We start from the raw sequence: 14,816 nt of genomic DNA, 5'->3' as shown, positions 1-14,816 counted from the left end.
TTTACATCCACAGAATTTCTCCCCACTCCCCCCACCCCCAACACCCCATTTGTACTTATTGCTGTGATTAGCTTCTGGAGGGAAAAGAACTTGCTTTCCCACTTCAGATGCGGGCGTTCATAGTACTGGTCCTACCCTACCATCCTGTCCAATCACTCATGACACATATCCCAGAGCCAGTGACTCAGAATTTTCCTTATCAGAGGCTTGTCCCCTACTGCCCTGCTTGCAGACACTGACCATTCACTCCTCATGTTACTTCTCTGGCTGGTCTGCCCTGTGTCTGTACATAGCCTTCCCCTTGTCTCCCACAGAACAGGCCAGAGGTGGTAAGTTGGAGCTGACTGGTCAGGGAGGAAGAAGTAACATGCCATTCTCTGGCCCTTCCGATCCACCATCTGGGAAGAGGACACAGAGCAGCAGGGCTGCAGGGCCAGGTTGGGACAAAAATGGGAGGCTTTGACCCGTGTTCCCAGTTGGGGAGTAGGGTAAGGGAAGAGAAGAAGGCTGAAACAGAATTCTGTCATTGATGAGTTGACATTTATGGAGCTCCCTTCTGTGTCAAAGTCAGGGCTGAAGTTACAAAGGAGGAGTCACAGCTGACTCATGGAGCTCTCAGTCAATGTGACATCACAGCTGGGGTCAGAGGTTATCTTAGTCCTTGGGGGAAACTGAAACTCAGAGGGAGGGTGAAGAGGTCTGCCATGGTCATTTAGCCAGTGATAAAGCCACAGTCTCCTTCCCCACTTCCCGGCCTCTCTGGCTGCTGCTCTGGGGCTCAGAGGATCCAGAAATTCGAAGGTGCCAGGATAAGTCAGGGGGTTGTGGCCTCGCCCTCCTCTTCATCTCAGGGCGGGAGGAGCTGGGACAGGCAGGATGCCGGATGAGGGAGCTTGTAGGAGAAAGGGCTGCAGCTGGGGGCTGCTTCTGTGCTGTCACTCAAGGCAGAGGAAGAGCAACCTGCTCACTGGAGCTGCTCTTGTCCTGCCCATTGAGTGATAGGACCACAGAGGACAGAGACACCACACATCATCCTCTCCCATTTCTCAGGTGGGCAGAATGAAGGAGAGGGCCCACTACAGAAGAGTCAGTGCAGGAGAGCAAATCACCTATGCCAGAGTCTGGTCTCCTCTGCCATGGAGCCAGCTGTGACCCAAGGCCTGGCACAGGGTGGAGATGCAGGAGTCAGTGAAGGCTCTGGAGATGTGTTCAACAGACACCTCCAGGAAGCCTTCTGGGATCACAGAATCTTCCTCCATCCTCCCTAATGCCAGCACTGCCCTTTGAAGGAGCCCCTCCTCTGGGGAGGCACTCAACAGATCTCCAAGTGTTGGTCTCTGGGGACGTTGTACTTGAGCTTGTGGGCTTCAAAGAGGTTTTCCAGCTCCTGCATGTAGCGCTGGTGCAGCCTGTCCACCTCCTCCTGGGAGGGATGTGGCGTCTTCTGCACCTCGATGGGCTTCCCCACTGCAAGACACAGAGGTGAGTGGTGGCCAAGAGCAGGAAACACTGAAGGCTCAGGGACCCTCAGGGTTCCCACCACAATGATCATCTGAGCAGGTAAGCACTCTTTCTCCTTCCCTTTCAATTCTATTTTGGGTCATAGAGTCTAAGATGTTAGGGCAACTCCAAGATTCTGATATATTACCAATATCACCAGCTGGTGTTTTAATGCATTATCTCTTAGGTCATCCTAACAATCCTAAGAAGATAGAACTTGCTAGCATTTCTATTTGACAGCTGAGGCATTGAGACTCCGGGAGGTTGAGTAAATTGGTCAGGGTCACCTATGAAGAACCAGTGACTGGTTATAAGCCCTGAGGATGTGCTCTTAGCCTCATGGACATGTGGATCTGGGAGTCTCAGATGCCATGAGTGGAAGTGTCTGTATGTCTGGGAAGAGGTGGCCCACAGCCCAAGTGCCTTCTACCTCCTCTCCCTCCATGATGTCCTACAGTGCCCCCCATTCTAGGGAGGACATGGGAGGATCTATCAACCTCCTTCCTCAAGTTCTGCCAGGCTCAGAAAGCAGCTGTCCTGTCTTCTTCTCTTGAAAAATGGTTCTGGAGGCATCAGTTGTGAATTATATTCATGAAAATATTACCAGACAACCCAGGGAAAGTCATGGTGTAGAGGGTTGGCCAAGTCTGTACTCAACTAAGAAATGACTGGGTGAGTGGAGATGAAAAGACCTCACTTTACAAGCTTTGCCATTGAAACCTAGTTGGAATCCAAGACGAAAGCAAATGAGACAATCAAATAGCTGAAAAGATGGTGCTAAGTCCATGCACTAAGGCCCATGCCCATTAATTACAGGGAAATCCCTCAGGCTCTCCTTCACAGCCTGCTGATTGCTACTTTACACACAATACTATCAGACCTGGAATACCCTTCCCTGGTATCCACTTTTCCAATAAGCCTTACAAGATCCTCCTGTCAGAATTAAACCCTCCTCTCTGGCATCATAAAAAATCAAATAGACCCTGATCAAACCTCAACTTTGTATCAAGGACAGGGTGATCTTTTGGAAGTGATTTACCTTCTCTGAGTCTCAGTTTGTCACTAGTAAAATGGTGATAATAATCACTGCCTACAAGGTTGTTGGGAAAACTAAGCTGCTGCATGTAAGTAGTCAGTGCAGTACCTGACACATAGCAGGTGCCCGGTAATCAGTAGTGGCGACTGTTTTTTTTTGTCTTGGTTAGATTTCCCACCCCAGACTTCCTTTCATCAGGGTTATCTGCCTGTGTGTCTGTTTCACGCTCTGGAACGTGAACTCCATGAAAGTCAATGATGTCTTCGGCTCATGTCTAGTCCCCTTTGCAACACCAGCCTGAGCCCCTTGCTGTGTAGCCCTGTCCTCTCCCAGCCCAAGTCTAGGCTCACCCACGGTGGTGATGGGTCGGCGGTAGGGCATAAGACCAAAGCTGTCCTGGAAGACTCCACAGCCATAGAAGAGTGGGATGGAGACTCTTATGATCTTCTGAAGTCGGTCCTGGAACCAGCGCACCCAGGAGCCAGGGGAGTTCTCAACCTGCTTGAATATGTCATTCTCCCCAAAGGAGAAGATAGGTACCAGAGCTGCCCTAGAGGAGACAGGAGAGAGAGAGTGTGGAGGGGCAAGAAGGCACAAGCTGGTCCACTAGCCTCCTGAAGGGAGCTAGTGAGCAGGAACTGGAGCAGAGCACAGAGCCCTGGGACAAAAGTAGGAGGCCTCGGTGTCCTCCAGACCTGCCACGGCCTTGCTTTGTGATTTTAGGCAGGTCATGGCTCCTCTCTGGACCATGGCTTCCCAGTTGCACCATGACAAGAGAACAGAATGCTTCAGAGAGCCCTTCCAGGTATAAAACAGGCAAACTTCCTGGAAAAATTTCTTCTTCCCCAGTTAACTTGTATTCTTCATAGATGCTTCAAGGTAAGAGAACAGCTCTAAGCTATGCCCCAAACACCATTCTCCTAAAAGCCCTAGACTCAGATGTAATGCAAGTTTTCAGTAAATATGACCCTTGACCTTATTCCCTTTAATCACCAAATCTCCCTTCTAGAATCTTCTCTGGCTATTTGGGAATGAAACATTACATCAATCACCAACACAGAATCTTCACTGTCGATGGATTGTAACTCTCCTTGCCAAAATAGGATGTGTATTCATCTGTGCTGTCTTCCCACCAAAGCACAATCCTTGCCAATCCCCAGTTGAACCCAGAGCCCTCTCCCCAATACCCATGTGTCAGGGCGAGCCTGATGAAGCCCTTGCGGTTCCGCAGCACCAGCTTGCAGCCTCCAGGTCTGGCATCCAGTGCCTCCTGGACGCCCCCAACAATGATGGCCATGAGGTTGCCACCTTCTTTCCTGCTCAGAATGTGAGCAGCGCTCTCCTTGTCTACTGGGACCAGCCCTGGGGAGAGAGAAAGGTGGTTAGGTATGGGGTGAAGGGGCAGGGACCGTGGGCAGAGATGTGGGCTGGGCTCCACTCCAGTTCCCAATCGTGAGTTCCCTGAGGACTGGGACTGAGCCCTTCAGGTCTTCCCAACCCCCAACTGAGTGTATCACTAAGCACAGAGCTGTGGGAAGTGCTTCCTTGAATCTAGCTTCCTTCTCCACCACACATTCACTTGGAAGAAGTATAGAACTGTTGACAGCCCTCTGTAAAATCCCTCCTCCATGCCTGCAGCCCTCACCCAGCTGGGTTACCCAGGGTTGGGAAAACTCACCCCCTGACATGATGTATTCCCTGAAGAAAGGAGTCCAGAACCACAAGTTCAGCATCATCAGATGTGGGCGGATGCCAGGGAACAGTGAGGAAAAACCGGTGCTCTCTGTGCACAGGTTGGTAAAAGCTCCAGTGGCCAGAACCCCATGGGGGTGGAAACCAGCGAGGTAGTTCCGGGAGGGGTCCAGATAGGCAGTCTTGACCAGCTGCAGGGACAGCAACCTGCTGAATCGGAGCTGCACCTCATACCCTCCCCCATTCTGCCAGCACCAGTGTGACCATGGGTAACTTGCTCCTCCTCTCTGAGCCTCCAGTTCTTAGGAAGATGGAGATACGCATGTGACTGCACCCAGGGAGATCCTGTTGCCATCTATGTCTCAGACTTGCTGTGAGCTTCAGACAAATTGTCTCCCTCTCCAGCTTTCAATGTGTTAAATGTGGACATTTGACCCTGTCCTGCCTACCTTCTGCTGAGAATCTCAGGCCCCTGAGTTCCCTGGAATTACGAAGACTACGGGACAGGATAATCATACTTTGGCATAGTTCATACACCATCAAGGGCCACACAGGGCTGCCACTCAAGCAGTCCTGTTCTAACAAAATTCCCTATGAGAAAACTCAGCACTTAGGACCTGGGAGTGAGAATTTGCTAGCTATATCAGGGTGGTTGAAAGAGTGTGCAGAGCTGGAGGCTGGCCTTAGTCCTGTTTACCCCTCTGTACAATTCAAGTGTCTCCCTGATGCCTCTCTGTTCCCCCTGTGTCAGACCTTCATTACCATCTATCCACCTCTTCCCCTGGCTGTTGGCAGCTCTTCCCAGGTCTGGTCGGTCCTGCAGCACAGAGGGTGCACCAGAAACCACCAGACATTGTAGAAGGAGAGGGAGAGCAGAGCTGTTCATCACTAGCAGCTTCCAGGCAAAGTGGGGTGAAGACAGAGGGGGCAGAACTGAGTTAGCAGATGTTGCTCCTGGACTTCACTGGTGGTCCAGTGGTTAAGAATCTGCCTGCCAATGCAGGGGACATGCGTTCGATTCCTGGTCCGGGAAGATTCCACATGCTGTGGTGCAACTAAGCCTATGTGCCACGACTACTGAGCCCACAAGCCACAACCACTGAAGCCCGTGTGCCTAGAGCTCATGCCGCACAAGAGAAGTCGCCGCAGTGAGAGACCCACGCACCGCGATGAAGAGTAATCCCTGCTATCCGCAGCAAGAGAAACCCCACACACAGCAACAAAGACTCAGCACAACCAAAAATAAAATAATTTTTTAAAAAATGCTGCTCCCACCAGTTACTGGACAGGCTTCAATGTGCAAAGATAACTGCCCGTGATTCTGTGTGTGACCAAGCCCTTTCCCACTCTGCCAGGAACTGTAGGGTCCACCCCTTACAGAGCCCTGTGCTCTGGGAGGCACAGCCTTTAGAGTCGGAGGCCCTGAGGCCCCTGACCCAAGCCCTAAGCCCCTGGCAGGAAGCTCCCTGACAAGACTACCCAGGCCTTGTAATTTGCACTTCCAGGCACGGGCAGTCTGTTCCACTTAGGCTCAGCTTTGGCACCGTGAAAGATCATCTAGTTAACAAGCTGAAATTTTTGAGCATTGGCTCTGAGGATTCTTGTTACCTTCAGGGCCCAGAGGCCTGGCTGCCCATCTCAGAGCAGCCTGGAGGGACCCAAGAGATAGCACTGGAGGCGGACCCAAGGGACAGCATTGGAAGTCTGAGCCTGTCTGCCCTACCCAGCGGAACAGTCCCAGCTTGTCCTGTCCTTGACCTGACTGGATCTCTGCAAACTCCCTCTGATCACTGTAGTGATCAACCTCTCCCTCTGGTTACCCTTGACGCTTTGCAGAAAGTCTGAGGGGACCTTAGGTAGAGTCACCATTCCTTCACAGAAAAAGGCAAACTTCTTTCACTCATACAGAAGGAATTTATTGAATGTGAAAATAAGGACAAGCAGAGATATTCTGGTTATTCTCATTGGGAAAGGTGTTTCCTTAGGAATCCATCTCAGTATGTTTCTTTAAAAACATACCTGACTCCCCACACTGAAGTACTTGTTTATGAATTCTCTTTCTCAGCTAGTAGGAAAATAATTTTGTTACAACCCCCTTAAAGGCAATGAGGCAATATCTATTGGTATTAAAGTGGAAAAATGTAACTGACCTTTTAAGCCAGCAATTCCACTGTCGAGGAATTTAGCTACAGAATTTCTCACACTTATGCAAAATGGCATCTGAACAAGATTATTAACCGAAGCTTTTTTTTTTTTCTTTTGGTAATACCAAAACTTGGCATCCAGTCAAATGTCCATCAACAGGGCCTGTTTAGACAAATTATGAAACACTTCCTTGTGGGCCACTGTGTAGCCATAGGGACATACAATGCAATTCTTCCTGTCCTGATAGGGGAAGGTGGCCACGATCACTCACCAGGTGGAAAAGCAAAGGGCAAGACCATATAAGCAGGATGTCACCAGCTGTGACGGGGGAACAGCAAATGGAGACAGGTCCTCCTGGGGGAATATGCCTGATTCTCCATTAGCTCTTCAAGAAGTCCAGATGTTGCACTTAGAAAGATCCAATGCTCAGAAATATAATAGTTTCCCAACTTTGCTTGAAATTCCACCAACAGACCCTAGCTCATAAAATCAGTAAGAGCTGAAGGCAGCCCAGAAACACAAGCTCATTTGACATCGATACAGAGGCTTAGAAATGGGGGGGTGGGGGAGCTCCAGTCGAGTTCAGACTCCTTACCTGGGACCCCCTACCTCCTAGCCACCGTAAGATCCCTTTCGGCCCTGTGCTGTAGAAGTATGTGGAAGAGTTGGAGGGTCTCCTGGGAAGTGCGGGGATCCAGAATCTGGGCCATAGCCCCACCCCTTCAGGCTCCCAGGCCCGGACAAGCAAGTTAAAGTGCTCATCATCCAGCCCTCTGCTGGCCACTAGGTGGTATTGCTTGCCTTCTGTAGGTTGTGGTGCCAAAGGCTTGAAGTAGGCAAGAATCCTGAACACTGTGTAGGTAGAATTTCTCAAAGTGTCCAGTGTCCCACCATTGTCAGTAGTGTCATGGTTGAGAAATCTTCTCTGGGGGAGAAGCAGGAGGATGGTGAATAATACAGGCCCAGAATCATTTTCTGCAACTGGCAGAAACTCCAGGTGCAAAGAGAGTCAGATATATCTTTGGAGGCCCCAGGAGAGCAGGAAGACAGCCCACTGGAGAGCTTTCAGTTGAAGACTTCATTCTTGTGGAATAGCCTGTACTGGTCTCCCTTACAGGTGTGTGCTAAGTCGCTTCCGTCATGTCCGACTCTTTGCAACCCCATGGACTGGAGCCCACCAGGCTCCTCTATACATGGGGTTCTTCAGGCAAAAATACTGAAGTGAGTTGCTATGCCCTCCTACAGGGATCTTTCTGACTCAAGGATCGAACCCCCCAAAAGAAAGGATCGAACCCACATCTTTTGCATCTCCTGCATTGGCAGGCAAGTTCTTTACCACTAGCGCCACCTGGGAAGCCCACTGGTCTCCCTTATCTTATTCCTAAAAACCTCTCCAACTTCATCCCCAGTGTACCTTCAGCTTTAGTCACACTACTGCTCAGAAACCATGCCCTGGCCGCTTCTGGGTCTGCACTTGCACTGTTCCCTTTGCAGGCCACCTTTCCTTCCCTGCTGGACTTGGGATTCAGCTCATAGTGTGGAGTGAGACCACAGGGACAGAATCCACAAAGAGAGCCAGAAAGCTCTACTTGAGGCCAGAAACTGCTTATGGCTTTTCCTTGGCTTGCTGGCTGATGTCACAACATTTCCCCATGGAAACTCTGACCTTCCTGGCACAGAAGAGCAAGCCCTGGTCTAGGAAGAAGAGAGGGAGAGATGGGAATTCAGAATCTCAAAGTTAAGAGATTCTGGGGTGAGGATGAGGGGCTCTGCCTGTGGCAGGCCCATGGCTCCTCTAGGGCCCCAGCAAACCCTACCAGCTTCTGCTGACAAGGTCCTGGGAAGGCACCCTGCAGAGGAAGCAGATATGGGGTCTGGGAAGACCACCCCCCAACCTGGTCCCTTCAGGTTGGCTCAGCACAGTCCACCTACTCTCCTGTTTCCAGAGGAGGGCCACCTGTCCCTGCTTGTACCTCTCTGTGTCCCTATCACCTTCCCCATTCTATCTGGTCAATAAATCATCCTCGCCCAGCTGCTTACATCCAAGACTTTAGTCTGTCTGGGATTCAGAAAAGGAGTCATAGGTCAGTTCATTCAAATCAAGGATCCTGTTCCACTCAAGTCTGAACTTTGGGTCCAGGGTCAAGTGTCCAAATGGCCATCAGGTGCCCTGAGTCAGAAAGTCAGAGATTCAAAAGCACTCAGGTGTCAGGAATTGGTGTGATCACTGGATACATTTGTAAATATATCCAGGATCCATTCAGAATGTGGCAAGTCCTTGTCCAAGGATGCATAATGTACCAGAGTGAGAGGCAGGTTAGAGAATCTAGAACAAGTTCCTTGTCCTCTCCCCTGTCCCTCTAAACTGACAATGGACAAACTTTAAACCAGTAGAAGAACTTTGTATGTGACCTTGATCACATCCTGTCCCTTTCTAGGGGTTAGTCTCTTCATCTTAGGAAGTGTGGGGCTAGATGATCTCTTAGAACCTTAGGTTTATTACCTGCACCCCTGAGCATGGCTGCTGAGGGCTTTACATCTGTAAGATACATAATGTGTGCCACAATATATGGCTCGCAGAGTTCCTTCAAATCCTGTTCATTCATCCATCTTCACAGTGGCCCTACATCCCGGCCAGACAGAAGCTGACTCCTCCCCAGGCCACAGAGTGGTGGAAGCCCAGCTCCTGCCTCCCAGCCTAGTATTTTGCTCACTGCACAGAGGATCACACTTCCCCATGGATACGTGAGGCACTATAGTCCTGGCCACACTCCAGCCTCCCCATTACTCACCGAGATGGGGAAATAGTCCTTCATGTACCTCCATATGACGCAGCGCCTTAAGGCCTCAATGCGCCTGCCCCCCTGCCACGGCTTGGATAGATCCAGGTACCACCAGACTGCATACAGGACACTGAAGATCCAGAATCTTGTGAACAGGAGGCCTATGAAGACAGCAATGCAGATCTGGGCTGGGAACAGAAGCAAGAAGATAAGTGGTCAAAGGAATGAAGGAACAAGCTCTCCTCCTACAACTAGCAGCACTGTCCTGTCCAGCCCTCATCCCAGGAGGAAGGGGTGAGACTCTCTTGACTTCAAGGAGGAAAGAATGCAGCCTGTCCAGTGTCACACTGGGAGCCTGGCTTTGAAGCCAGGTAGACCCAACTCCAAACTAAGTTTTCCCCACTGTACCAGGCTGCTTATTTGTTCCAGTTTTACCCCTCCACCCCCATCTCTGTCCAGTTAAGTAGTCTGTATTCACTGGGTGCTCAATAAATGCCTGGGAGAGAAGTGACTAGATTAACACTTTCTAGTGTACACCCTTCAGGACCCCAAAGAAAAAGGAGACACGCTTTCTGCCCAGCCTTCTCTCTGTCCCCTCTCTGCCCACCTGTCTATTTATAATCCTGCCAGATTCCCCCCTCTAATTAAAGTCCTTCCATGACTTTCTCATAACTTTAAAAACAGCCCATGTAGCTCAGCCTGGCCTTCAGATTCTGCATAGCTGGCTGATCCCCATCTTGCTCCAGCCGCATTCACCCATATGGACCCAATACTCTGGCCACTTGAAATGGTTCAGTATATCTCCATGGAGAGATGGAGTTCCGTCAACCTCTTAGCTTTTGATCATGCTGTTTCCTGTGACTACCACGCCCTTTGCTGCTGAAGGAGGGAGGAAGGAAGAGGCCAGCCTGTGGCTGGCCCATGGGTCAAGGATGCAGCATGGCTATGACCTGGTCAAGTGAGGAAATACCTTCTTACCTACAATTCCCAGTCCGTTGCTGCAGGCTAATCTTGGCTTCATCTCAGGGTCAGGATGTCTGAGGGGCTGACCCTAACCTAATGCCAATGGAGCATCATTCTCAGAGAATATTTCTCCCACCCCATCCCATTCCTTCTACTCAATACCATGCACTCACACTCTTAAAATTGTCAGCTTCCAGTTGTACTGAACGTGAAAGCAGAGTAGACTGGGTCTGTCGTTCCTGGCTGGCTTCCAGGAAGAGGGGACATTTGACCCAATCTGAACAGTAGTAAAATTCATAAACCAGAGAAAATAGGCTGGAGCTCACAGAACACTGAACACCTATAATATGCCAGGCATTGATGGTTCAGTCATGAACAACAGACAGAAATTCCTGCCTTCATGGAGCTGACTTTCCACAGTGTTGTGTTTAGGGCACTTTGTTTTATTTATTAAATTTCTATGGTAAAAAATATATAACTTATACTTTGTCATCAGAACCATTTTTAAGTGTACAGCTCAGTGACACTACATTCATTCACATTGACCGTCATGATTATCCATTTTTAGAACTCCTCATTTTCCCAAACTGAACCTTTGTACCCATTAAACAAAAACTCCCATGTCTCCCTCCCTCAGCCCCTGCCAATCACCATTCTCTTTTCTATCTCTGTGAATTCGATTGGTCTACGAACCTCACAAAAGAGGAATCAGAAAGTATTTGCGTGTATGTGTGTGACTGTCTTTATCTAACTTAGCACAATGTCCTCAAGATTCATCCTTGTTGTTACATGTTCCAGAAATCCCTTCCTTTTAATGACTGAATAATATTCCATTGTGTTATTTGCAACATTTTCCATCCTTTCATCCATCAGTGGACCAATGGACATCTAGGTTGCTTCTACACTCCTTGTAGGTTGATCACTAGGGACTTCCAGTCTACATGGGTTGCTCCCACTTTCAGAAAACCACCTCTAGGGACTTCCAGTCTACATGGGTTGCTCCCTAGAGGTGGTTTTCTGATAGTGGGAGCAACCCATGTAGACTTTTGATTTTTCCCCAAGGTAGAGAGTCCTAACTGACATTCTTTATAATTTTTTTCACATTAAATATTTGCATTAAAAAAACCAAACTTAAAAATCTAAGTCAACCGCCAAACCATCCTTGTTTCCTGGCATCTGCCTCCTCCCTCCAGATCTGCAAGCATCCTTCCTTCCTCTATGCATGAACATCTACCAGCGTGGACATGTTCTTTTTTGTGAAAATGGTGGCATTTTATTCCCATTCTTCTACAACTTTCCCATTCAAGATTTTTATTAAAAAATATTTAAGGCAAACAAAAAAGTGATCGACCCACAAGGAGTGTAGAAGCAACCTACATGGCCATCGGTCCACTGATGGATGAAAGGATGGAAAATGTTGCAAATAACACAATGGAATATTATTCAGTCATTAAAAGGAAGGGATTTCTGGAACATGTAACAACAAGGATGAATCTTGAGGACATTGTGCTAAGTGAGATAAAGACAGTCACACACATACACGCAAATACTTTCTGATTCCTCTTTTGTGAGGTTTGTAGACCAATCAAATTCATAGAGATTGAAAAGAGAATGATGACTAGCAAGGGCTAGGGGAGGGAGACATGGGAGTTTTTGTTTAATGGGTACAGAGGTTCAGTTTGGGAAAATGAAAAGAGTTCTAAAAATGGATAATCATGACGGTCAATGTGAATGAATGTAGTGTCACTGAGCTGTACACTTAAAAATGGTTCAGATGACAAAGTGTAAGTTATATATATTTTACACCACACCTTCCAATGCAAGGGGAGTGTGAGTTTAATCTCTGGTCAGGGAGCTAAGATTCCACATGCCTCAGGGGCTAAAAATCCAAAAAACTTAAAATGGAAGCAATATTGTAACAAATTCAATAAAGACTTTAAATTGTCAACATTAAAAAAAAAAGAAAAAACTTCAGAGAACTGCTTACAGAGAATAAAACTGAGTTGTTAATAGTGGCTCCCTGGAGGGAATTCCCTGGCAGTCCAGTGGTTAGGACTCTGTGCTTTTACTGCTGCTTTCATATAAGCCGTGCCGCTAGACTACAAAAAAAAAAAAATTATATATATATATATATGTATACATATGTATATAGTGGATTTGGGGAAGTCTTTCACTTGTAGGATACACATTCTGTTTGGATGTGTTACAACAGCACATGCTGGTTTTTGCAACTAACATAGCATGTTAAGGTTGGGAAAAACCCACTCAAGAGGCCCTTGCACTTAGAAAGAACTTCCCACCATCCTCATCACCCTTAACTCCTGTCAGCAGGCAAAACCAAACTTGGGGATCTTTTCAGTCACTAAGGGAGACCTCTACCTTCCCCTCATAACACCAAGAAGGAAAAAGGTAAAACCCCACTTTATAGAGGCCCAGAGAGGGTATGCAAATTGGCTGAGCCCACACAGCAAGTTAGTCAGATGGGACAAGACATTCATCAACAAATGTTCATGGACACCAACTCTTCTAGGAGCTGGAGATTCAGCTGAGAACAAGACCAACTGCTTGAGAGGAGCTTACCTTCCTGTGTGAGTGTGTGAGCTACAGAGGACAGGAAACAGAGTAAACAAGTAACCCACTGGAAAGCATTTGTTTCTGGGCCCTGAGTCCTTGGTGACACGTCCTTGTTGACCTTTCTGGCTGCTTCTTTGTCTGTCCCCCAAATGCCTGCTCTATGTCCAGTGTGAACTGGCTGTTCACCATATGTCCAGCATTTATTGGCCCACTGGAAGCCCTTACTTTTCCTGCCAGCCTATAAACCCTGCTCTGTGGACCCATCTCCTGAGTGTCTTTGGAAGGGGTCCCTTCTTTCCACCCACTGGAAGCCTCCCTAGATCTAGGTAAGTAATCTTTATTAAGAGCCAGATTGAAAGTATTTTGTATACTTTGTGGCTCTATGGGGCAACTTGGAGGATATTACATAGGCCCATAATCATTTAAATTATGTAAGAATTTAATCTGTAAAAACTATTCTTGGGCTGTACAAGTGCAAAAAATCAGTGGGCTGGATTTGACCCATGCCACATAATCTGGGGACCCCTGATATAGCTTGGACATCTAAGGCACTCAGTTTCCCCCTATATATACTCCCTGCCATCAGTCTACCCCCCATACTCCAAACACAGCAGATCCATAGGCTTCAAGCACTGGGACCTGTACTGCACAGACTGAACCTTGTCCCTTCCATTTGTAAAGCATTCCTGGGGCTCCCCTTTTTCCCCAGGATAAGGGACAAGGTACAAGCTCCTGCTCCCAGTGCCAGCTGGCCCAGATCTCTCTTCTCAACTGTCCTCCTTCTAGCTCCAGGCCGAGGGCTACTCGACCTCCCTGTGCTCTTCCTGATGTTCCCAGGTCCTGGGCTGAGTTGGGGGTGGATGAGGGCAGACAGACACACTCGTGCTGGCAAAACTCCACCAAGGCCAGGTGAGCAAGATGTCCCTCATCCTCCTACCCCCACTCCCGCCCAGTGATCCTCAATCATCAGCCTACCTGGTTCTGGGCCCCCAGAATCCTTCATCCAGGAGCCAAGGGACTTGTCCCCTGCCCTGGGGTAGCCCTCCCCTCCCTGCTCCACACCTCCTCTCCCACACCTCAGCCCTGTCTCCTCCCTTTGCTTCCTTCCCTTTCGTCCTTTGGCAGCACAGGAGCCCAGACCTACAGCCTTGCACATTTAAGGCATTCAGCTTCCCTGCTCATATGTGTAATGGGGGTAACTAGGGACATTTAAAATGTTTCAACAACCTTTAGAGCAGAGACACAAGTCAGTCATCAAGGATGCCAGCGGTAGAGAACTGGGTTTCTTGCTTTCCTGGGGATAAACGCTTTAGCTGCAAAATTTTAGGGAAGTTCTGAGGGAGGACATGGGGTAATACATAAGGTACATGCATGCGTGTGTGTATGCATGTTTGTTTGTGAGTGTGTGAAATGGCTATTGACCATTTCAGAGCCTGTACAGAGTATGTCCATATTTTAGCCCCAGTCTAGTAGGGTCTGTCCACAGGCTGAACACTAGCCCTGGGGGTAGCCGTACCTAACTAGTATGGTGCCAGCAGATGAGATGGAGAATCCTATGGTCTCCTGTTCCCCCAGCCCAGCCCTCCTTACCCAGGACCGCAAAGGAGAAAATCCACTGCAGAACCACAAAGGTCTGCACTCTGCGCTCCCACGGCACGGACAAGGGTGCGAACTTCACCATGCTGTCTCCTTGGTTGATTCCACACGTTTCTCTGAGCTCTGCTGTGGTCTGAGGCACCTACTGGTTTTTGTTGCTGCCAGAGGTTGAGTAAGCATTAGTGGTCTGGGAGGAGGGTGCCACACCCCATTCGGCCCAGCCTAATGCCTCCCTGCCCTCACCTTGGCAGGAGTCTATTTCCTAGGAGAAACCTTTGAACCCACCTGCCCTGGAGTCAGTTAAAGGAAGGAGGAAGGGAAGGACATTCGCCTCCTCGGGCAATACCTTATCTGCCAGATAGCTTTCTCTTTTTGCTTGAATCTTGCCCTCCACTTGACAGGTCAAGCACTAAGTATAGGGCAGTTCTGTCCTCCACATCTACCCAGTGACTTGGCTGCAGTAGCTGTCTCCCCTCTTCTGCCATGTCCACTGTTCCCCTCCACAAATATACAGTAACAGCTCCTGT

The 14,816-nt window shown here is 48.7% G+C and overlaps 1 protein-coding gene across 1 annotated transcript; it reads right to left on the bottom strand.

Annotated features, from left to right (window-relative positions):
* Positions 1–335: 335 nt before the first annotated feature.
* Positions 336–14,401, bottom strand: LOC122697113 (2-acylglycerol O-acyltransferase 2-like). Its single transcript, XM_043907573.1, has 6 exons — positions 14,284–14,401; positions 9,166–9,344; positions 4,215–4,419; positions 3,724–3,898; positions 2,887–3,086; positions 336–1,467 (listed from the first exon to the last, which is right to left on the bottom strand). The coding sequence occupies exons 1-6, from the start codon at positions 14,372–14,374 to the stop codon at positions 1,313–1,315; spliced, it is 1,005 nt and encodes a 334-aa protein (XP_043763508.1). The 5' UTR covers positions 14,375–14,401; the 3' UTR covers positions 336–1,312.
* Positions 14,402–14,816: the final 415 nt, after the last annotated feature.

The sequence above is a fragment of the Cervus elaphus genome, chromosome 1 (genome assembly GCF_910594005.1).
Source record: "Cervus elaphus chromosome 1, mCerEla1.1, whole genome shotgun sequence".
Lineage (NCBI taxonomy): Eukaryota > Metazoa > Chordata > Mammalia > Artiodactyla > Cervidae > Cervus > Cervus elaphus.
This window is presented reverse-complemented; position numbering and strand designations above follow the sequence as displayed.

Coding starts and splice junctions, on each gene's coding strand:
- LOC122697113 (XM_043907573.1), bottom strand. CDS start 14,374: ATGGTGAAGTTCGCACCCTTGTCCGTGCCGTGGGAGCGCAGAGTGCAG. Junction 3,899..4,214: donor GGAATACATCATGTCAGGGG/GTGAGTTTTCCC, acceptor CTCTCTCCCCAG/GGCTGGTCCCAGTAGACAAG. Junction 1,468..2,886: donor CCGACCCATCACCACCGTGG/GTGAGCCTAGAC, acceptor TGTGTCTTGCAG/TGGGGAAGCCCATCGAGGTG.